Genomic DNA, 22,244 nt, shown 5'->3' on the forward strand with positions numbered 1-22,244 from the left:
AAGTACCCCAAACACAGGCTGAGGCGCTGCGATCCCCAGGGCACAAACACGCCATCTAATGTGGCGGATTCGGAGCGGGGACCGCAGCTTTTCTGATGCCTCTCGCCCGACACTCCGCTGCCAAGCCATAACAACAAGAGGCGCTCGCAACGATCTGAGAAAGCAGCGGAATCAGAGGGGATTGTGGGATGTCTGCGGCCTCCTCTGCAGTGGTTTCTGGCTCGACGCAGTCCCCCCTCTCTGTCTCCGTCTCGCGGGTTTCTCCCTCCTCGTTTCGCCTCTAGGGGCTGAGGCCATGTGCAAACAACAACACTTTACACCCGGAGGGTTGGTTAGTGCTGCGCTCGGTCGGGAGCGTCTGTCTTTGCTTTATTAGACATGTTTCGCCGATGAAACTTAAAATAAATAAATAAAATAAGACAAAGGAGGGGGGACGTGAATTCTTTTGCTCGGAACATTTTCCGGTTACCTGCCCGTGAGGAAAAAATAATCCCGGGCCGGAAAGAAAACCGGCGACGGCGTCGGCGTTTCTCCGTGCAACTACATTAGTTTGTGGAGCGCCGCGGCGCGACTGAAATGTTTGCCGGCCGTAATCCTGAAACAAAACTTTTAACAGTGCGCGCACTTTTTCAGATAATACATTTTGCAGCTCCCTCCAAAACGCAGATATTAATAAAAAGCATTTAACGTGGTTTATTCAGTCTTATACACAAATTGCTCTAATCTGGTGGTTCGGAGAGATTACCAAAGCAGGACGGAAATCTAAGGATGTACAATAGCTTCCCTTCTGTATACCAGCACGGATGAGGAGAAACAGATTTATCTGCTACCAACTTCAGACGCCCGGGTAATAATGGGTGCTATTCAGGTGTAAGGCTGCTATTTGTGCATCTACATGATAGATTAAATTATTTTTAGCCTGCGGGGAAAGGATCTCCGTTGTGTTTCCCTTTGTGCAGAATAATCACGTCTCTTTACCTTTTAGCAAGGTGGTCACGTGGTCTCAGAGCGGCACATACGTGCTTTATGCTTCAGATTAAAAGATTAAAGGCTTTGTGGCGAGGAAAAAGACACAAACAGGGAACCAGAGAAAACCGTCATATTGTCAAAAAAAAAAAAAAAGGGTTGGAGTCGGTGTTACCGTTGCGTTGTATACATTATAAAGGAGGCCCTCTGTAGTGCGATTAGGAAGATAATGTCATCACATGTTAATGACCGGAGCGTTTGCAGTGTGCAAAAAGAGGGGCCGTCTGATATGCAAAGCACTTCCGCCGAGAGTGTAGAATTGTCTGCATGTACGGAAAAGCAGTGAAAATAGAGACGCTAGGCGGTGCGGTGTAAAACAGACGGCATTATTTATCCCCCCCTTTTTTTCTTCTTCTTCCTTCTCTCTCATTTTCCTCCTTTTACCCCCCTTTGAGTCCCTGGATCCTTTCCCCTCGTCTCTCCTCTCTTGCCCGGGCCCATCCCCGGCCCCCCAGAGACGGGAGGGACGAGTGGTTATTTCTGACTTTGGAAGATGGTCGTGACTAATTGATTCGACATCTGATGGAATGTGTGTAACATCTCTTTTCCCCCGCTGCTCCAGCCTTGCCACTTGCTCAGATGAGCTGCAGCCATTAATGTATTGTGCATATATTTATGTACAGTGCGTCTGTGTTTGATATGAGAAATGTGTTTATGCCAGCAGTGTCTGTGTTCGCCTGCAAACCCCCGCGTAGTGTTGTCCCCGGTAATCAAAATTATTGCTGGACTGTTTGATGTTTTCCTAGGAGAAAAGAAATTTCTGTATACCAGTGCGTTCCCACTGCTCTTATAACAATGGATTATATGGCTAACGCTCAAAACACTCCCACTTATGTATCTGTTAGATCGCTTTGTATTGTTTTTACATGTTCTTGAGATGTTGCACCACATAAACACAATTGATCCCAGAGGTGCTTTACTGTAGGAAAAGCATCTAATTCATTTATTGAAGTTTAGTTTCTCTCCTTTCGCTCTCCCCACTCGTCTTCCCGGCCCCTCTGTCTTTGTCTTTGTGCTGTGGTTTTGGGCAGAGTCCAGAGACCTAATGAGGCGGTTCTGATGGGCCAGGTCCCGCAGGTCGTGAAGCAGCAGCAAGCCGCTGTTGATGCCCACTCTGAAGTACCTAATTGATCTAATCATTTAGCCGATTGGTCAAAGTAATCAGTCTCTGGTGTGTGCACACACGGGACGAACAATGACAAGTGTTTCGTGGCTGCAGGCCGGGCTTCCTCTCCCTGAATCCGCAATAGGTGGGTAGGATTGTGTGCGCAAACACTCCGTGAGTGAAAAGAGCTCGGAGTTGCCTCCGTTTTGTTTGCTCGTCCAAAAGTTTGTGCTCACGAGCTAAATGTTTCACGACGTCTCGATACCTAGAAAATAAAGAAGCTGGCGCCGAGTGGATAACGCGTGTTTCGCATGTAATTTTAATGAACAGCGTAAAGTATGTTTCAAAGAAATACCCTTCATTTACATCTTCAAAGGTCTGCAAAGCCAGGCGCAATGAAACTTCCTTTATGAGGAAGACACATTCGGTATATCGTCTGGATGTGGAGAAGGCCACGAGGGAATGATCAAGTGTGCATCCCATCGACCCGCATCCTCTTCCCCATTACCCTGACATTTCATCCCTACATTTAATTCCAGGCCTTTCTAAAGAGCAGGTAATAGTGCAGAGGGGTACAGGGACCCAGAATTAAGCAGTTTTACACCGAAGGGTAATTTGGTGTGATAAATGTGCCGTCGCTGGTAACTAATAATACATATTTTAAGTAGCAGCGGCACAGCTCCGCGGCCCAGTAAAGGTAGCATCATTATTAATGTGGGAGTCGCTGCGTGTTTTAGTCAGGGTTACGGCACCAAGGTCAGAGCTACGTTTCACTGAATTAAAAGCCATTTTGAGCTATGGCACTCCTAATCAACTCGGACCTAAAGGTGCATAGCTCAGTTATAATGAGGCACCAATGAATTTAAATAAACAGCAAGATCTAGTGATTTATAAAGGCAATGTGCTATCCTTATAGCTCGTTAGCCATGACGGATACTCTTTATTCTCTGGGCCTCTTTACCCACAGGACCCTGAGCTTTTAACCAAGTAATGTCTGCCTCTATTGTCAGCGGATACGCATTCGGAGCAGGACACTTATCCCCGTCATTATGAAAAGTGGAGACACAATGCAAGAGTAATGGTAATGTATGCCATCCAAATAGGTGATTTTTCTCCTCCCCTCCTTCCGTTTTTGCGAATGTACAAACTACCCCAGAGTTTTAGGCCCCATGAATTCATCATCATATTTTCTCAAAGGGGTTTTCATATATCCTGAAAGGAAGCATAATCCTTGATAGTAGAAATGTTTTGCATTTAAAGGGGTACTTTTGGTCGGGGAATTGATGGCGATGTTTGAGAAAAGAGGAGGAGGGGGGGCGGGGGCTGTAGAGAAAGGAAAGTTCTAGTTTTTTAGAGTGATCACTTCTATAAATTATAATATTTTCATGAGTGAGAAGAGCCAGTGGATTATTTCAACTACTTTAAAATAATAGAAACTTTTGCAGTCAATACGCCGCCATTAATATGCTGATGAGGAACTTTTTTTATAGAGTTACGTTTGATGCTCAGACTTTCCAACTCCCTCACGTTTTAAGAATTAATTCTCGAGCGTTCCCTCGCCCATTAGCGACGATAACTTTTCGTCCTTCATATTTTTCCAATATTGATCCGGCAGTTGCAATTGCAAGTGTCGCTCTCGGTTTTGTGTTTCTTAATCTATGGACCCGGGGAGGATAGTTAGTGCTTCACCTGCGGTCGGACGGGGCAGCGAGGCGTGCACATGTAGCCGCCTCTGGCCGCCCCTCTGCTGCTCCCGCTGGATCGTGCCAGGGCATTAGCCACTTCATCGGGTTCTTTGTTGTCCGCCTCTCCTTTGTGCTGCCTTTGAAGGATATTTCAAGCAAAGCCATGGCTACAGCTTTCTCAACATCTTGATACAGCTTATTCAGGGGACTTTTTTTTTTAAGATTTTAGTTGCTTGGCATAGACTTTTTTTTTTAATTTCAGGCACTGGATTCAATAATCCAACATGCGTCTTTAACACTGATTCCAGCTCATTTTGTGTTAAGAACGACTGGTTTTATTATTGTGCATTTTAAGGCATTCAATTAGTTTTTTTTTAAGATGAATTTACTCTGAGAGCTGCTACACAGAACAGACTAGTAATCTAGCGCTATGAGAGTAATCGGTTCACTTGTGCATGAGCGTTCTTCATATCCTGCACTCCCCCCCCCCCCCTTTTTCTTTTTAGTATATAGCAATACCTGAGGCCTTTCTGAATTTAAATTGACACAAAATATTTTCATTTTCCAAAGGACAAAAGTGTTGACTCGCCTCCAGAATACACATGTTTGATTTCCCATGTGAACATAGTACACAGTGACACCCAGAGCTTTCGCCATTCAGAGACTCACTCACTCAGCCTCTCACTGTGCTCCGCATTTCAGAGTAATTTTCACTCCTGACACCGCGGCTCTGCCTACCTGCCAATTTCTGTCTCGGTTCCTGAATGGGTGATTTGTAAAGCCATGTTCACCTCAACACTCAGAAGATTTACTCAGGAGCGAGCTTGCCAGGTATTTGAGCTGTCAGTTCGCTCTGTGTTCACAAACTTGCTGAAGGGAAAGTAATAGCCGTGCTCAGCCCAGTTGACTCAGCCACCTGAGTTGCCGTTGGAGTTTTAGTGGAAAGCGTATGGTCGTTACTATTGATTTGTAAGTCACTGCAACATCAAAAGCCGGCATTATTTCTACGGTAACATTTCATGTCTTATTGAAAGCCCGGCTTTCAGACTTCCTTTAATTTAGCGATTAAGCGGCTAAGGAAGTGATCTAAACATACACAAATTCCTTCCACGCCTTTTTAAAATCTGCTCGTCTTTTGCTTTGGATCTGGCCGCGCGTCTTCTGGGTTTTTTCTTTTCCCGAGTTTGCTCCCTCTTTTCTCTCAGCGCGATTTGTAAACAAGATGTAGTTGTTTTCGGGGCTGGAGGTCGTTGATTTGTCTGCCTCTCCCCGTAGGTCGTTGAGGTCACCGCGGCCCCGGAAGCATCAAGCTTAGAAAATGAGAAGCCCCGCTCGGCTCTCCCGCTGGCGACCGGGAGCACCCCTTGCCCGCGCCCGCCCTGATGATTAATGCCACCCCCGTCCAGCCACAAACCTTTCTGCCTCAGATAATGCCAGGCAGCAAGCGCGGCTGACACTTTTAATGTATAATTAAGTAGAAAAAGTCAGCACTGGCTATGCAAATTTTTTAAAATGATAAATGACGCTGTACAGCAGCAGGGATTGATTTGGTGTAAATGAAACTAATTAAGGAAATGTCAAACATAATTAATAAAACAGGTTTAAGCTGCAAAACATTGTCAATTGAATGAATGAGGAGGCATTGGCTCCCATTGTTCAGGCTTTATTTAGGTCTTGTGTTTAGCTTGTTCCCTGCTCCAGAATGCTCTCTCCCCTCCTCACTCCCTCCACCACCAATTCCCTGAGAGGGGGAAAATAAATTTGCTTGTCTCTCCGCTGACTGTAGAAATTAATTGCTGAAATCTTGTCCCATCCAAGTGTTACATTCACACGCAGGACATTAACATAACTAATTTGAAAGAGCTCAAATGACTGCATAATGGAGCTCCGTCACCATGCATGACAGTCGCTGGTCATACCAAATTAGCTTGGTTTTATAATTGAAAAATCCCCCTCCCCCCCCTTCTTATTTTTATATAATTTCCCTCCTCTTTTTCCATACACCTTTCTAACTCTTCCTCCGTCCGTGGTATCTTTCCTTTTTGTTCTGTTTTCTTGATAAGAACAAAGGTTTTATAATTTACAAAAAGAGTGCTTGACCTATAATTAGAGAAGAGGAGTGAGGAGAGGAGGAGGAGGAGGAGGAGGGGGGGAGTGCCAAGTGGTGGCGGCAGAGTCAGATCCTTAGTCCTGGTAATGATGCTGGAGACCTTGTGGCCCCCAGGGAGGCAGAAGAATAATGGGATGGGCTATTTTTATGGGGGAGCAAAGCAATGGGCCACCAGCCGCTGGGATGCTGGTGCCTGGGTATGGTGCGGAGCAGCGGGGGCTAGCAGGGGGCTAGTGGGGGGCAAAGGAGGGTGAATACTCACCCTGCCAGATTGCAGGCTCTCAGCCCTGCCCATCAGTTCTGCGTGTCAGCCTGATGCACCGCTGTCGGCCTTCGTGCCCCCACGCCAGCCGCTTCCCATGCCGCAGAGAGGGAGAGAGCGAGAGAGAGAGCTGCATGTGTGGGTGGGTGAGTGGGTTGGAGGGGGTAAAAACATCTGCCACTCAGAGGAGAACAGAGGCTCCGTGGTACAAGATGAGAGGTGTATCACAGTAAAGTTAATGCAGCTCAGATAAATGCACATTACTGCCCGAATATACACATTATAAATAATAATATAAACTTAATATAATATAAACCTGGTTCTGTTAATACTTTGCAGAACTAACCAAATCATCCGTTTGTAGTTTACAGCGGGGGTTTTACATCCCATTTCGCACCCTATCACTATAAAGAAATGACGCAAATAAGTTTCGATCCCAAACTGTAAACGCTACTCGGTGTTGCGCATCATTTGACCCAAACCTGCCGTTTTACACAGATATTGTTAACAACGTGCTGGTGTGCAGAGCACCGCGGCAGACCTACGGCTGCAAATACTTTCGTGTTTTGGCTTTACACAATCTAACCACCGCTATTTATCATACTCCCACATAACCATTCTCAGGAGTTAAAGGAGCGAAAGAAACTAAAAAAAAAAGAGAAAACAGGAAAACAAAAAGTACAAGCGTACCAAAAAAAATAAAAAAAAGTACAAGCAGGAAAGAAAACTCGGGAACAGTCAGTCTTTATTCCCATTGCATTTTCACTCTCATCTTTATTTCATTATTCCAGCAAGTACTCTTGATGCTCGTGAAAGTAAACCTAAACCTTGGACTCTTTGCTGCTTCTGTAATTTTTTTTTTTTTTATGCATAACAGTTGCAGCAGCAGAGCTCCACCATCACCCACGGAGATAGGAGGATTTCTTAAAGCTATGCAGATTTATTTATTGTTTCAAAAATTAGATATACCTTCTTCGAACTATTTTAGTTCCTTATTATTCCTATCGCCAATGAAAAAGTGCGTGGACTGATAATAAGCACAATGAGTGCATTTGGTCCAGTGAGCTGTTTGTCCTGAACAGAGCTCAAGGATATAATTTCATATGAATTATTACCACGTGCATTTCTCCTGAAGCACTTAAAAGGTTATAACACACCCGCGTATTGGAAGCGCCGCCGATGAAGTTACAGTCTCTTTGTTTATTGCTTGTACTTGTTCTGTAGTACGGGAAATCACTGCAGATATATTAATACATGCAAGCTTTTGCTTCATTACACAGACCCAACATTTGTGTTTGACAGTATATTAAAAACAATTAAAAGCAAGATCAGTATTAGCACACAAGATCATTAGCAGCAATTATACCGCATATATCTTACTCTATACACAGTACTGAAGTGAATATAGTGGCATACAAGAAAACTGTGCAAAATACAGAAATGTAACTAAAGAAATAAAGAAACTGCATCGCATAATTACAACAGATAATATAAGTGAAGGCAAAAAAAATAAAAAATGTCACCAGTGTGGTGACCGGGCTCTTTACTTTCAAGAGCGCTTTTGAAAGTTAACAAATAACGGATTTTGATTAAAAAATATTACAGAATCTCAAGTGAATTCATTTTCAAAGCACTTGTTCAAACTTGAGTAGATGGTATATAACCTTGGCCGTTGCATTCTTCTTCTTTTGATGTTAGAAACTCTTCTGCAATAAAGCCCCTAAAACCTGCAGGACTCCTCGTAAAAATCAGTGACCCCCTTTTCGCAAATTTCCTCAAAGTTTCCCGAGCGGTATTTCACTTCTCATGTTATTTCCTTTTACACATTTTGCGACAACTCCTTCATGCGACGCAACCCTCAAAATGCCAAGGGTCACGAGTCAAACATATGCAGCGCGGATTACAATTTATTACCCCACATTTGCCTGATAATTTTTCTCTTTTGACAAGCTTAGGTAAATCACGCAGCCTGCTCTATAATGTATGAGGACTCAGCTGGCTTGATGAGTAAAGTCCGTTGCTATTGGCTGTTACCCCTGTGGCGTTTTAGTTCCCACAAGACCAATAAGGCTTGTCCGTGTTCTAACATGACGGAAATCAGTGCGGGAACAGGTAGAGGTCCAGGTATTTATAGAAGCTGTATGCAAATGGTCGAGTGCCATGTTGGATTGTTAGTGCGGAGAGGTGACAGTTAAATACATGTACATAGAAGCTGAAATATATAGGCCTCTCCCTTTCTTTGAGACAAGCCTAATCAGTTAGGATCACCTCTTCTCCTCATTTCATTTGAATATATTCAGCTTGGACTCAGACTAAGCAAGTGTCTCTCCCCTCCCATGTATATTATTCCTTCCCGCTGAAGGCTCATTATTTTACAGCAGGGTGTGTGAGAGGCGGCCCCAGTCTCTGAACTCTCTGTCGAGGCTGTATTAATCAAACTTCACACAGCGGGAAAGGTTCCACCCGCTGACACGGCACTGCTCACTCTACACTTCAGGACAAAAGGGAAAAACACACAACCTAAGCTGTTACTGTGACAAAAAAAAAAAAAAAATTAAAAATCTACTGCTTTTGAAGATTTCCGCTTTTAATTAGTCTAAAAGCAATCATCTTCCCAAGGATAATACACGTCCAGAAAAAAATTCAGATTATGCAGTGCAGCCAACGTGCCTAATATTAACTTTGTCCTCCTCTTCCTTCCCACCACAGTGGATGACAAGATCTTTGCATGGGGAAACGGCACCAATGGACAGTAAGTAAATGTCAGATGTAACATTATCTATCTTGCCTCGACAGCGTGTGAAGGATGAGAATGAGTAGTGATACTTGAGGGGGCTACTCGGGTGTCCGTGAAACTATCCTCGCTTAGTTTTGCTCTGCCCATCGGCCATTCACATGTCTTATTGTCCTCTGACAGTTACGGCTGCGCATTAAGCCGACACTGACCAACAAACGAACGCAGACACGAACATAAGTTGTTTTTCTTTTGATGAGCTTCCTTGTTAAAACTTCTCCAAGCCAAGAGCCAGTCTGGCTGTAATGACATCTAAGGGCCCGGGGGCTACAGTGATTCAGAAGCCCTCATGTACTCAAACCGCTGCATGGGAGACCTCGGAGAAATACATAAAAGACGCGAAGGCATCACTCCTCACTCTCATCATTTCCCATTGTCCCTTAGTCTCCTTCGCTCAATCTCCATTTTTCTGTCTGTCTCGTTCTCGCTCCTCATGATGCTCTGACCCGTCTAAGCAGGTCGGGGCTCTCTAGTGGGGAGCTTATAGTTGGAGGAGCCTATAGTTGGAGCTCCTCAACACCCACTTACAGAGCAAAGGGTGAGCATCTCTGTTACACAACTGGCACTCTGATATCTGAAAAATTCCACAGCTCTCCTGTATGTCTCACTGGAGGCGAGCGAGGAGGAGAGTACGAGGGAGCTGTGTAAATTTAAACTGGCAAACTTTCTGATGGAAATAGCTGTGACCCCAGAGTGGTCTTGTCTTGAGTTGAAGCATTGTTGTAATCAATACAGCCTCTCGTGGGGATGGCGGGCGAGGACCTTTCGTTCCCCGTTTGTGGAAATAATGGAGAAGACTGTTTGTTATTTTTCCCAGACATGCCGCAAACTAGCAGATATGGCCGGGGCATTGCAGGTTATGACGCTGGCTCAGGGAAACAAATACAAAGAGGAGCATTTTATCAAGAAGCAAACAGCAGAGCTCTGTTTGAAGCTGCTGGGAGCTTGCAGGTCACAGGGGTGCCGGGGCTGCGTTTGACCAGCTCATCTTGAAACAGGGTCTTGGATGTTCTTTGTTCGCTCGCGCTGGGGATGCCGAGGCAGAAACACAACTCTCGGCTAAGGCCTAAGTAAAGTCATTTGTGCGGCTACAAATTGAGTGACTTTCAGTTATTGTTTCTTCCACAGGAACGTGGAAGTGACCTCAGCGAGATATGCCTGTCAGACATATGTGACAGTTGTCTTTGTGGCAGAAAGACAACACCCAAGTATAGCTGCCGTCGTGCAAGCTAGGAGTGATGTCTACCGATATCTTTAAAACATCACATAAAAATGAGAAACACAAACAGACAAAACACTTAGATTTTGTTGGGCTTCTTATTTTATACTGCGGAATATAAAGAGTCTTGCACATCAAACCTTCCCATAAAATGTTCAGATGTGCTGTACTCCATAGAGAAAAATACTCAAATAGTTTTCTCTCTCCCTCTTTTTCTTTTTTCCAAGGCTTGGTGATGGAGAGAAGACAGTGAAGGACCACCCAGTGGAAGTTGCATTGCCGCGGGAACTGAACGTCCACGGAAGTCACGCGGACGTGGATGTTGTCAACATAGTTGGCGTAGCCTGTGGAAGCAGACACACCTTCATTTGGACCGAGACTGGGCTGGCCTTCAGTTTTGGAAACAACTACTACGCTCAGCTCGGCTACGACTTCCAGAGGGCTGACTTCAAAGAGCACCAGGTATGAAGATAGTGGCGTCTTTTTGGTTCACATTAAAAAATCAAAACAGCTGAAACAACTGGCCCTTTGTTGGCCTTCTGATCGATCTTCCAGCCAGGGGGCCTAACACATTCTGTGTTAATGTTGCTAGGTTAGATAACATCAATGTATGGCAGAGGTAAGAAAGCTAACGTATAGCTAACAGACATACTATCATTGGCAGACTTCTATCTCTCCGTCTGTATATACACCGGTCAAATGTTTTAGAACAGGACGCAGTATCTTCTGGTATAGTTGGTTGGGACTTCATCCTACAGCAGGATAGTGGCTTAAAGCTTCAGTCCAACTTGTACCAGAACTACCTCAGGTTAAAATCAAGATGCAAGGCTTGAAAACATGGAGTGGACGGCCCAGTCCCTAGACTTTAACGCCTTGGAGCTGGTTTGTGATGAGCTGGACAGAAAAGTGACAAGTGCCACACATTTCTGGGAACTTCTGCAACAAAATTAGAAATAACTAAAAAATATTTGATTTCCATTTTAGAAAAGAAAGAGTGTGTTCACATGTTAAATAACAAAGATGATGACTCTGATGAGTCTAACGTTTAGAATATATTTTGGGTTATATATTGATTCCATGATGCATTTATTTCAGAGTAAATCGAGACAGGAAATGGGAGTTTTTTTTTTAAAGGATAGGTTCTCCCTGATTGGCGGTCAGCTGACCAATCAGAAGACCAATGACGCGTATGTTAACACAAGAAGTACACGTGAATGGCACACAAACCCAAAATGTTCAGTCATTACATTAAAAAAAAGCAATAATAATTCATAGTGACCCTCAAAGTATCCTCACAGTCATTCCCGGTATTAGTGTTTAATTCATTGCTGGTTGTGATGATGATGATGTGGCTGGTGGATACATCGAGGGCCTGGGTGGCTTTTTGTTGGTTGCCTTTCTCAGTCTCTGTCCTTACATGGGTTACTATACAGTAGCACCGAACTACACAAATCCTAAATTAAGTGCTGTGGGATCAAAATTGGCTCTCTTGTGAAGTGTTCCACTTGCATTGGAGCTTAATTTTGCCTACTCATTTCATTTGATTCAGTCCCTCATTCCCTCCTTTGCTCGCTGCAGCCCGTCGCTCCCTCTTCGTTCTCATGCAAAATAAGCCCATTTACCGCAATGTGACAGCGTCGAGGTGAATGATTGCCACTCGGCGCTTGATATATGGGCATGTGCCTCTGTGTGCATGTGTGCTGGATATATTTTATTTCGAACAGATTTACCCAGTCTCTCGCAGTAACATTAGTCCGTTGTCACACATTACGTCCTTTTCCACACACTCGTATTGTAATGGATGGGTCACAGGAAGTAGCAGGGTGAGGATTTTGCTCCATTCTATTACTTCTGCCCAAATATTGTTCCCCCGTTTTCATCTCCATGTGTCTCCTGTGCTGAATTCACAACAGTTACTTTTAAAACTTCTCTGCTTCCCCGCGTGGTCATTAATGTCTCATTTGTCCTTTGCGGTTCCTTCTCATTAGTTGTTGTTATTTATGATCACGCCGCTGTTTTTATCGTCGTGTTGCCTGCCGTTCCCGTGGTCCGGTTCTCGCACTTACATTAGACAAATTCCCACAAGAGAGGCCTTAGACTTTATGGGAGACTCGTACTGGAGGGCAAAAAGCACCCAGCCACCTGGCAGCGGTGTCAAAGCCCAGGGGCCAAAGCTCTTACCTCTCCTTACTGATAAAGGCCATTTGGATCTGCATGACTGCACCCAGCCCTCACATCTATCTGCTTAAGCAAATGATACTGAAAAGAGGCTAATGCAGCGGCAAGCGGCAGAGAATGTGACCCGCTGGTATGACTGTCCCCGCTCCTCTGTGTAGCCGTACCAGTGGCCTCTGATTGCCCCAGGTGGAGTCCCAAATCTGGCCCTCTTCCTTGTATACCAATCCCCTGCTTCTTTCATTTTGCCTCCCTCTGTGTATTTTTTATTTTTTTTCTTTCCTCTCGCAGGACCAGACAAGCTGCTCCACCTCCAGCTACCTTCCAGTCCCCATACTATATGATACTGGCTATTGTTGTAAAGAATCTGTAGGCTGGAACAGCCGGCTTCGCCCCTAAGGCTCGGTTTCTCCTTTTTTGTCTGAAATGGAGTGGTAGCAGACCACTGAGATCTAAGAAACACTATATTCTGTTCTTTATTGGCCCGGTGATAAGGTGTTGAGATTCCGCTCACACCTGCGAAACCCTTTGTTCTGGCCCGCTATGGTGTTTCACCAGCTACAGACAAGGTTAGACAGATCTCCTATTTAACGGTTTGATTGACATTATTTTAATGCAACACCGTAGGGAGCTTTATGTCTGTGAACGGAAATGAAAGTTAATCTTATTTTTCTCCCCTCTCATGTCTCTGCCCCCTTCTCTCTTCTCTCATTAGGACAATGACATTGTCATTTTCTCAAGGTTTTGATGGATGTGTTTGCATGCAGATAGGACACTTCCTCTCTGGTTAGCCATGCCTTGCATTATATAAACAATTAGATAATTTGTAATAGTTATTGTGGAAGCACGGCAGCTATTATAGACCGAAGTCTGCCTGTTTTTGTATGAATTTTGTATTCATGTTATAGCGCGGTCTCTACGCAGGCAAACACCTCCCGGCTAAAAATCTACCGCCCGTTCAAAGCGTTTCTACAAAACTAGGCAGAAAGCGACCGCAGGAGCAAGAAAATAAACTCTGTTCCTAAGTGTGACACGTGTGCAGCTTGAGCTTGGCACGGCATCTGTGTTCAGCCTGGCTGCACACAACTTGTTTGAATGTCATATTTATCCCTGTGTTTTGTCAGAAAATTAACTTCCTGTGAGTTTGCGGCAGAGCCGAGCATATGGCCGCGGCTCTCTGGAGATGACAGCCTAGCGGAGCGGGAGCTCGCCGGTGCCGCTGCCCTGCTCTGGCGGCAGATGCTCCGGGCTTCTCCGCGATTAAGTGGAGATCATCACTGTTTTCTTTGAGCACCGCTGTGCCTTGTACTCTGAAGTGTTCCGTTAATCACTGCCTGCCTCCCTGCCTTTTCCACACAAGCTGCCAAAGCTCTCATTAAGTTTGAATCTCCCTCTCGCCGCTCGATACGTTGCACGTCTGAATCTCAACAGTCGCCCTTTCCGCACGTTTGTTACACCTGCTTTGCAGAAAGATTGTAAAAGCCACAGTTTTTGTGCGTTTTTTCTTGTGTTCGTGCTCGTGATTCCATTCGTGGTCCTTCTGCTGTTCGTTCACGTCGAAAGCATTGTGTACATCCTGTAAAATAAGCGCCACTCTTCGAGCTACTGAATGTTTTCTCGGGTTACTAAATGCTGATGTGGTCTGTATTTCTAAAACTGAGCCTCTTCTATTTCTTCAGTTTTTCTGCCTCCTTCGTCTCTTTCTCTCTTTCTGTCACATTTTTAGCTATCAATCATCACCTTGTGCATAAATTGAATTTAAAGAATCCGAAACGCTCGTAGCCCAACTCTAAGAGAAACAAAAAAACAAATGTAGCCTGGGTTAGCCCCCTCCGTCTCCCAACCCCAGTAATATCCAGATGTGTCGTAAGTATCTCCTACACAAGCAGCCCATCCATTGTTGTTGTTAAACATTGTGACACGCTTTAACCCTGATTGATCTTGATCTCCGACACAAATAATAATGTGATTACAGGCTTTGCTCTGCTTCTGTCTTCGCCGCAGTGGAAAATAACATTAGATATTTCCTTTCATGTTAATCGCCTTGGTTGGAAGTACACCTCAGTGCACCAATAGGCCTCCGTAATGCTGCCTTTCTTCTTCTTCTAAAAAAAAAAAAAGGAAAAAACAAAAAAAAAAAAACGTCCAAAATAACCTATTTGCAGCACACCCACACACACATCTCTTAGCGCTGTAACACCGTTATTCTGCACCTATCAAAGCCTGGCTTGCTCGTCCTGGTGCAGCGATCATTCCCCCACAATAGCGGGATGGCATTACTGCGCCTTTGAAAGCATTTGCATGGCAAAGCAATAACATGCACCTTGTAAATAAAGGAATTGATCCTGTTCATCGCAGGTTGGATTTCCTGGATAAAGCTGCGGGAAACGATCCATGTGCCATCTCACATCAGCACACAGACCCCGTTCCCTCAATCCCAAAGTTTGCTCTGCAGTCGGTGACTGCTTCTTAATCTTGTCTGTCAGGCAGACGCACACAAAAAAAATGCACGGGGTCCCCTCTACTGCACTGGTTACTTGGCAGGCAGCTGTTTAGTGCCAGTTTGCCTCCTTTCCAATATGTAGATACCCAGATAGAAAGCTGGCCCTATTCATTGAGGCCAAGCACCGAAATAGACGTCTCTGCTCTCAATCAACCATGTAGAAATTGGTTTGCATTGTTGCGAGAGGTTGATTAGTGACTCTTTGAAGAGGCTCTTGAAATTACTCTCAAATCAGTTGGCAGACAGCTAGTTGAACATTCATTCTACAGTGGGAAGTTAACAATAAGGAGTGTCTCTCCTTTTTTTTTTTTTTTTTTTTGTTTTTTTAAAAATTTTTACTCGCGCAGCAGACTGCATGAGTGCCGCGCGCGCGCGCCTCCTCCGGGCCCGCGCATTGTTATTCATCACAATAAACGTTTATCTCATCTGCTCGGAATTAAATCTATTCACAACTGTACAAATTGCCGCTGTGCTCTTGGCAAGGTAGGACTAATTTTGAGGCGAGGAAATTCCTTGTCAGGAGCAGCCAAGGGAGAAGGTGTCAGTTTCGTACCACAAGTACACTAACGGCTGCGCGGGAGCAGAAGCGTTCGCTGCGCTTCGGTGATGGTGCGTTTGATTTCAACACTGACCACCGGTGATGCCAACCCTGTAGTCCTCGTATGAGGCGCCTCTTGAGACGCGAACATAGACAGCCCTCCCCCACATCTCTCTCAGACTGATGCTGCAGAGGGAGAGACACGCGGAGAGGAAAGAGAGAGGCTGCCAGACAATAAAGTCGTCGTACAGTATATATACTTCTCTCGCTATTCTATTGTTGCACTGCAGTACGTGGGAACTCGGTGTGGGTGTACAGCGACCTCAGCTACTATACCCATCTCCCCTAGGGGCGCCTCAAAGGACACTTGCTCTGTTCCTTCTCTGAGGCCTTGGGCTTTGTTGCAAAATGAGAAACAAGTAGGAGATGGAACAGAGGGGAGGTAGTCTCAGCTGTGCAGGAAGGCTAACCGGTGCCTGTGGAGATCCCGCATCTTTTAAAAAAAGTACCCACCTTTCGGAGCGCAGCGTTGAAACCGTGCATTGTGATGACTTCGACTGCTCTCCGGAAAACTGTACTTTTCCACCGTTCGACGCCGTGCAAAGTTTGCACTTGAAAACATGCATTATTATCTCAGTGTGAATGAGAGAATATGATGCTTGTGACCTTGTTTCAGTTTGAATCATATGCCCCACTGTTTCCTAATACGCCCCTAGTGTATGTAACGCTGAAAGCACATTTATTACACATCAATAATTCTGTACATTTCCTTCTGGAAAACTAATTCTCATAATAGGATTTTGTCAATGTGATTTGAATAATGATCTCAAAACATCCCATTTTAGGCTACTTAACTAAATAGAATATTACTGATTGCAACACTTATCCATGGTAGGGGTTTTGGTAACCTTCTTTTCTGTTTCTTGCCAACAGCCAATTTTCTCTCAATTAAAGCATGATATTAGCACTCAGTAGGGCATAAACAGAAATAACCGTACACTACTGAATATCACGCCTTGATTATGAGCTTAAGAGTGGGTGTACAGATGGATCCAGTTTCCATACTCCTCACAGAGCGCTGCTGTTTACATGTTTCTGCATATGTGTCTGACAGAGAATCCTTTGCCTGCCTGTGCAGGAGTGAGTGTGTGTCTGTTTGGCAGCAGGAAAAGCTGGAAGTTTTCAGCCCTATCCTCTTAAAACCTCTGGAAAAGGGGGGGGGGGATTGGGGGCGAGGGCGGCAGAAGGGAAAGCGTCACAGGTATAGTAAGGAGAAAAAGTGTATCGTTACATTGAGAGCCAGTCAGTGGTGATGCCAGTTGGCCAAAGTTAGCAGGAAGCTGTCCTAGTAAATGGCAGCAGCTGCTCGCAGTTCGAGAGAGCATGTCCCAGTCAGAGGAGAAAAGCGATGGCATCTACATTAATACTACCTTAATGGCCCATCTGGCGCTCCGTAGGGTCCCTGGCTGCGCCACCGACTCATAGGCGTTTGACAGGCAGTCTCCAGCGCACCAGACGCGCATGGCATGCCAAATGGCTGGGAGACGCCTCCGTGGCGCACAGATCTGTCAAACTCTCTGACGCCGTAGTCACACAGGCAAGGGAAGTTAAGGCAAGTTTTCACACGTGATTGGTTCTTGACATGGATGGGGAAAGGGAGGGGGCAGGAGGAGAATGACTGGCTTGTCTGTCTCTCTCCTTTCGCTCCCTCCTCAAATGCGAACGCACATGTGTGCGAACTCACCGGGGCGCGCACACACGAGCGCACTCTCTCCGTAGTAGATGCTAAATCGCCGTGACCAGATTAAAACCTCAATGAGAAAGCCAGGTTAAGATTAGCCAGTGGTGGATTCACTGTGCTCTGATGGCAAATGGAGATAGCAAATATTATTTTCGCTGGAAGTCACAGCCTCTCTCTGTAAACAAATGCTGGAACTAATTGCTTCATTGGAAGAAATTGTGGAAGGTCTTATCAAAACACCACAGGGGGTTTCTGGCTATAATTGGCATAATTGGTTGACGGAGCAGGCTGCAGTCCATGATGTGGCACAGTGATGCACTTTATGGGGGAATGAGTGATCATGGCTTTAGGACTATAGATTGCCCTTTCAGATGCTTAAAGATACGGTACAAGAAGCGATTAGTTAATATGCAAACACAGGACATAAAGTCTAGCGGCGTCAAATAATTTCAAATTGTAACTGAAACCATCTACTTAAAAGACGCCGGGCCGAGGGTGAAGGAGGAACCTCGGTCAGTGGATGAGCTCAGCCGAATTCCTCCTCTGCCCTGTGTGCCCGGCCTTACCATCAAGCCCCTGTAGAGCTCCACAATGCTGGCACAGCGGTGGCTTCTCTCAGAACTGGCCACATTCTGCAGCACGCAGCAGAACAGATCACAGACAGAGAAGTCTGTATCACACTGCTGCCGGGGAAACTATGGTTCCTCTGCGCACGAGTAAACTACGCAGAAAAGTACGGCGAGAGTGCTTTAAAACATTTGCTGCCGTCCTTTTCGCACACTTTTCTTAAGGACATTTAGATAGATAGCAGCTGTTCAAAAAATGGAACGGGAGCTTCTTTAGAAAATACATTTCAAATGGCTTATCCAGTAGGTAGCCCCAGAGGACACCTCAGGGATAAACCTTAGCGGGAAAGGAAGATAGAGAGGGGGGAAAAAAGGGAAATTGGAACGAAGGCACAGGCGTGACTAAAACAGAAGAAATAGGGAGAGAAAAAGGTATCCTCTTAACCTGTCGTCGCCTCTTCAGAAGTATCGTGGCGCTCCGTATCAGCATTCACGCTCTGAACATTTCGCCGTGTTTATAGAAAAAGCGTAGATCCGCTGATGTCTCTTGCCCCAGACTGTCGCACATTCAGACTGCTGGTGCGGCTGATTACAAAGTGACTATCGCTTCAGTTTTGCTGTACATTATTTGGTATTACTGATGTTGTCTCGTTTTCACAAGTAAATCAGTGTAAGGATTTATTAAAAAAAAAACAAAACAGGTGCAGCTTTTTTATTTTACATGAAACACAAGTATAGAGGTAGTAAAATTTACGTCAAGGTGAGGTCAGCCGGTCAACAGCTGCGAAGTTTTATGTGCAAGAAGGTGAGCATGGAGAAAAGGAGCATGGGAGAGAGACGGGAGGAGAGCTGAAAGAAAAGAGAAGAGAGGGGGGGAAAAAAAGAGGAATCAGCAAAATGGGTTCGGGGGCTTGAGAGAAAAGAGCAGTGGGAACTCTTCAACTTTCCCTCTCATTCCCAGATGTGTTGTAGGCAAGCGGTAGCCTTTGAAGAGCTTGTGGCTAAATAGGCAAAATATGAATACACACAGTCCCCACTATTTCTCCTGCACTACCCCCCCCCCCCCCCTCTCTTGTGCATGCATCTCCCTCTCTTTATCTTTCTCCCTGGGCATCTCCGTTCCTTAGTGGCAAACCCAGCTGCGGGGTCCGTGTGGTACCGAGAGTGAACCTTCACCGGCTCATTCGGCGGGCAGCCGCACGACGCGCAAACACGCCGTGTACACAGCACCGTTCCTTCTGCTCGCTTTGAGTCACGAAAAACATTTTCCTGCCGTGCTACTTTTCGTGCACATTTGCATATGAGGTCAAAACGGATACAAATGGGATACAAAGTAGCCCTCTGTTGTTAGCAGTTTCTGAGATTTCAAACCAGAAATTATGTTCGAGTGAGATTTCCTTTTTAGCAACATCAAAAAAAAGGACAGGACCCTTTCTCTTACTGTTTCATGCATTGCAAGCCACACTAAAGCCACTAGAGGGAGCTTATATTATGCTGTGCTCCTTTTATGCCAGGACTCTGTGTTATTGTGCTGTTGCTCCAGCAACGAGGCACAAATGTTCCTCATCAGCTGTCCAGCGGTTTCATGGTTCTGAGGACGTATGAACCGTGGCCTCTAACCCAGTTAAGAGACACAGACCTATATTAGTGTGAGGCCTTTTGCGCTCTTTCAAACAAACACAATAATTGCTTCTAGCGTGTTTCTTTGAACCGATATCTGCTGGTGCGAGCCTGCGTGCGCACGTGCGGAGGTGATAATTCCGCTGTTGTTCAGAAGCTTGAGTGTGTAATGACAATAACGGAGAGCATGCCCAGGCGTGCTTTCAATCTGTTTCCCCAAATGTAATGAGGCCGGGCAGAAGCCCGGTCATCCCCGCTTGATCAAAAAACGAGAGGAAATCTGTAAATAATTTATTATGTCCTGCGGAGATTCATCAGTTACACATGTCACGATGATGCTGAGCCGAAAATTAAAAGGCATCTTTCGTCACCATTATTTTCCTAATATAGATGGAAAGTGGGAGCATGAAAGCGGTTGAGTCAGAACAGTAGACGAAATCAGTTTTGTCTGGTTCGGTTTAGAGCAAATTCCTATTTATTTGGTCTCCTCCATCACCTTCTTAGGGTAAATTAATAAACAATCTTGCTAAAGCTTTATATCTAACATTATTTTTCAAAAATAGCAAATGTTATTATATTATTTATCACATGAAAGCGCTTCCTAAAGAATTACATTCAGACATTAGCGCTATTACCAGTTCGTATGCACCTACAGATACACACGTGCGTTTATCCGAACCGTCTGTGCACTTGAGCCCCTCTTGCGTTTCATCAACCTGTGGAAGACTAATGCATATTGCCAGTTAATCATAGTCCTCCTGTACCTGTCCCTCCCTAATGGGACCGGGTTGACACGACGGCACCTGAACTGGAGTCCCGGAGTCGTCCTGCCACAGCGCTGCAAGATCTCCGCTCTCGCATTACTAAAACAGGCTTGGCCGATGGGATTCGCCATACTCCGCGTTTCTCCAGCTCCTCCTGGCCTTTTCCCCGTGACAGGGCTGCCGATGATACAGATCCAGTGTGACATTTTACATTGTGCTCCCTAATTGCAGCAGCTGATAGTGGGATGTCTCACCATACAGCTGCATATTTCTTCTTTTTTCCCCCCAGTCTTTGACTGTTTTTTTTTTTTAGTTTGTGGGGTGGCTAGGACATTGTGGCGTACTGTACCGACTAATTGCATTGTTCGCTTGCCGTCTGATAGTATGCCACTGATTGATTTTTCCCTATACACAACAATATCTGCAGCATGTCTTTTATATGAAAATATTATATTTTTATTTCCACAATTTAGTGAAAGCAGCGTCCATTGGCAAAGTTTTTTTGTTTTTTTTTGTTGTGTCCTCAAGTGCTTCCCACAACCTGCGGATGAAAGCCAGGATAAACCTGTGTGACAGATGCAGCTCTAATTATACAGTTGTTTTAAGACTGTCAGGTTGCAGCAAAAAGGGAGCCAGTCATTTGGGAAAGTGAAGGAGGAGGTAGCGAGCGGGAGGAGGAGGAGGAGGAGGGGTGGAGGGGGGACAGTTTGATGGACGGACATTGTAACACCAGCATCTGGTGATAGCTGCAGCTGCCGTATCGTTTTCCCACCGCCAGCTTGCCAGCTAAATAAATATTGCCACGATCTGTCTTGTACTAGCGAGTGTAAATTACTGTAACACGTCAATAACTAGTTTACAATGATGTTTTTTCCCCCCATTTCAGAGCATATATTGATTTCACATTGCTGTTAAATGGCACAAGCATTGTTTCCTTCACCCTCTACTTTCACATAGAGTGAACTAGGGAGGTAGACGAAAGAAGAATGGAAAAAAGACTATATCAGTCTTGCTTATTCTACTAAACTCAATTCATCATATTAAATATGGCCATTATGGTAAAGACTGTTGGCCACTTTTTTTGTTCTGTGTTTTTATTTCTTCGCTTTTTACTTTTAATGTGTATTTATACGTCAGTAACTGCAGTGTTACATATAAACACATTAAGTGCTTTCTCTCTCTCTTTATTGGCATCATGCATTTAATGTAGAAAAAAAAAATATCCAAAAATTCTACAAATTTCTTAAAGAAAGCACAATATAATTAGCATATAATTTTAAGAGCGGAAATGTAGCATTTTTTTTGATGTTTTGTTTTTCAATAGCAAGTAATTAGACGAGGAAAGTCACAGAAAGAAAAAAAAAATGATAAGAAACCAGATACTGTTCAGAATGCAGAGCTCAAATTGAATCTACACGGTTACGGAGGTGCACATGTGTGCGGCATGAAGAGGGTGCATGCACGTGTGTGCACCCAAGAAGCGCGTCTGCAGGAGCGCTTACGCTTCTATATTGTCTATTTTCATTCATATGGGCTCCTCTTCTCGGGGGCAGATGTTGGGGAAACCCACAAAATCAGAGCTGAAGCCGCACTATAATCACCGCGATTTTAATCAAGGTCTCGCATTGTGACCCACTTATTTTCTCACTGTGCTGATTGCACTGCAGTGCGGTGACGACTAGCATTACGAAACTGCAGCCTGTGATTAACCTTCACGTCATATACATGCTCCCTAACCAGCCTACAGCGAATCCTAATCCCAAAATTACACCCACTTGGACTGGAAAACCTCTCCCTTTGTCGAATTCAAACATTTTCCTCCCTCCTCCTCCCATCTTGATGTGATACAAAGATGATGGCTGCTTCCTGCGTATGAGCAAATTGTGGGGCGTCTGAGTGTGTAACGCTCCACCGACATATTTCAGTCAGATATTTATTTGCATCGTGCCACCTATTGTCTCCTCCCTGCAGTTAAAAGTAAACTGTTTGATAATAAGATGCAAATGAATTGAATGTACATGATTTTATGAGAGTTTATAACATATTTCTGCCTTCTTACCTCCATTTTCACCACTATTATAATTTTTCACATCGGTGATAATAAAGCAGATTGATTATTCATTCTCATGCTTCAAC

General features: G+C 44.8%; 1 protein-coding gene across 4 annotated transcripts in view; it reads left to right on the plus strand.

The window, feature by feature from the left end:
• Positions 1–22,244, plus strand: part of LOC125012571 (probable E3 ubiquitin-protein ligase HERC2) — a 283,713-nt gene that overhangs the window by 36,396 nt on the left and 225,073 nt on the right. For all 4 annotated transcript variants that reach the window (XM_047592571.1, XM_047592573.1, XM_047592572.1 and 1 more), the window contains exons 3-4: positions 8,898–8,940; positions 10,429–10,663. In XM_047592571.1, the coding sequence (XP_047448527.1) occupies positions 8,898–8,940; positions 10,429–10,663 (278 nt within the window). The remainder of the gene's footprint in view (positions 1–8,897; positions 8,941–10,428; positions 10,664–22,244) is intronic.

The sequence above is a fragment of the Mugil cephalus genome, chromosome 8 (genome assembly GCF_022458985.1).
Source record: "Mugil cephalus isolate CIBA_MC_2020 chromosome 8, CIBA_Mcephalus_1.1, whole genome shotgun sequence".
Classification (NCBI taxonomy): Eukaryota; Metazoa; Chordata; class Actinopteri; order Mugiliformes; family Mugilidae; genus Mugil; species Mugil cephalus.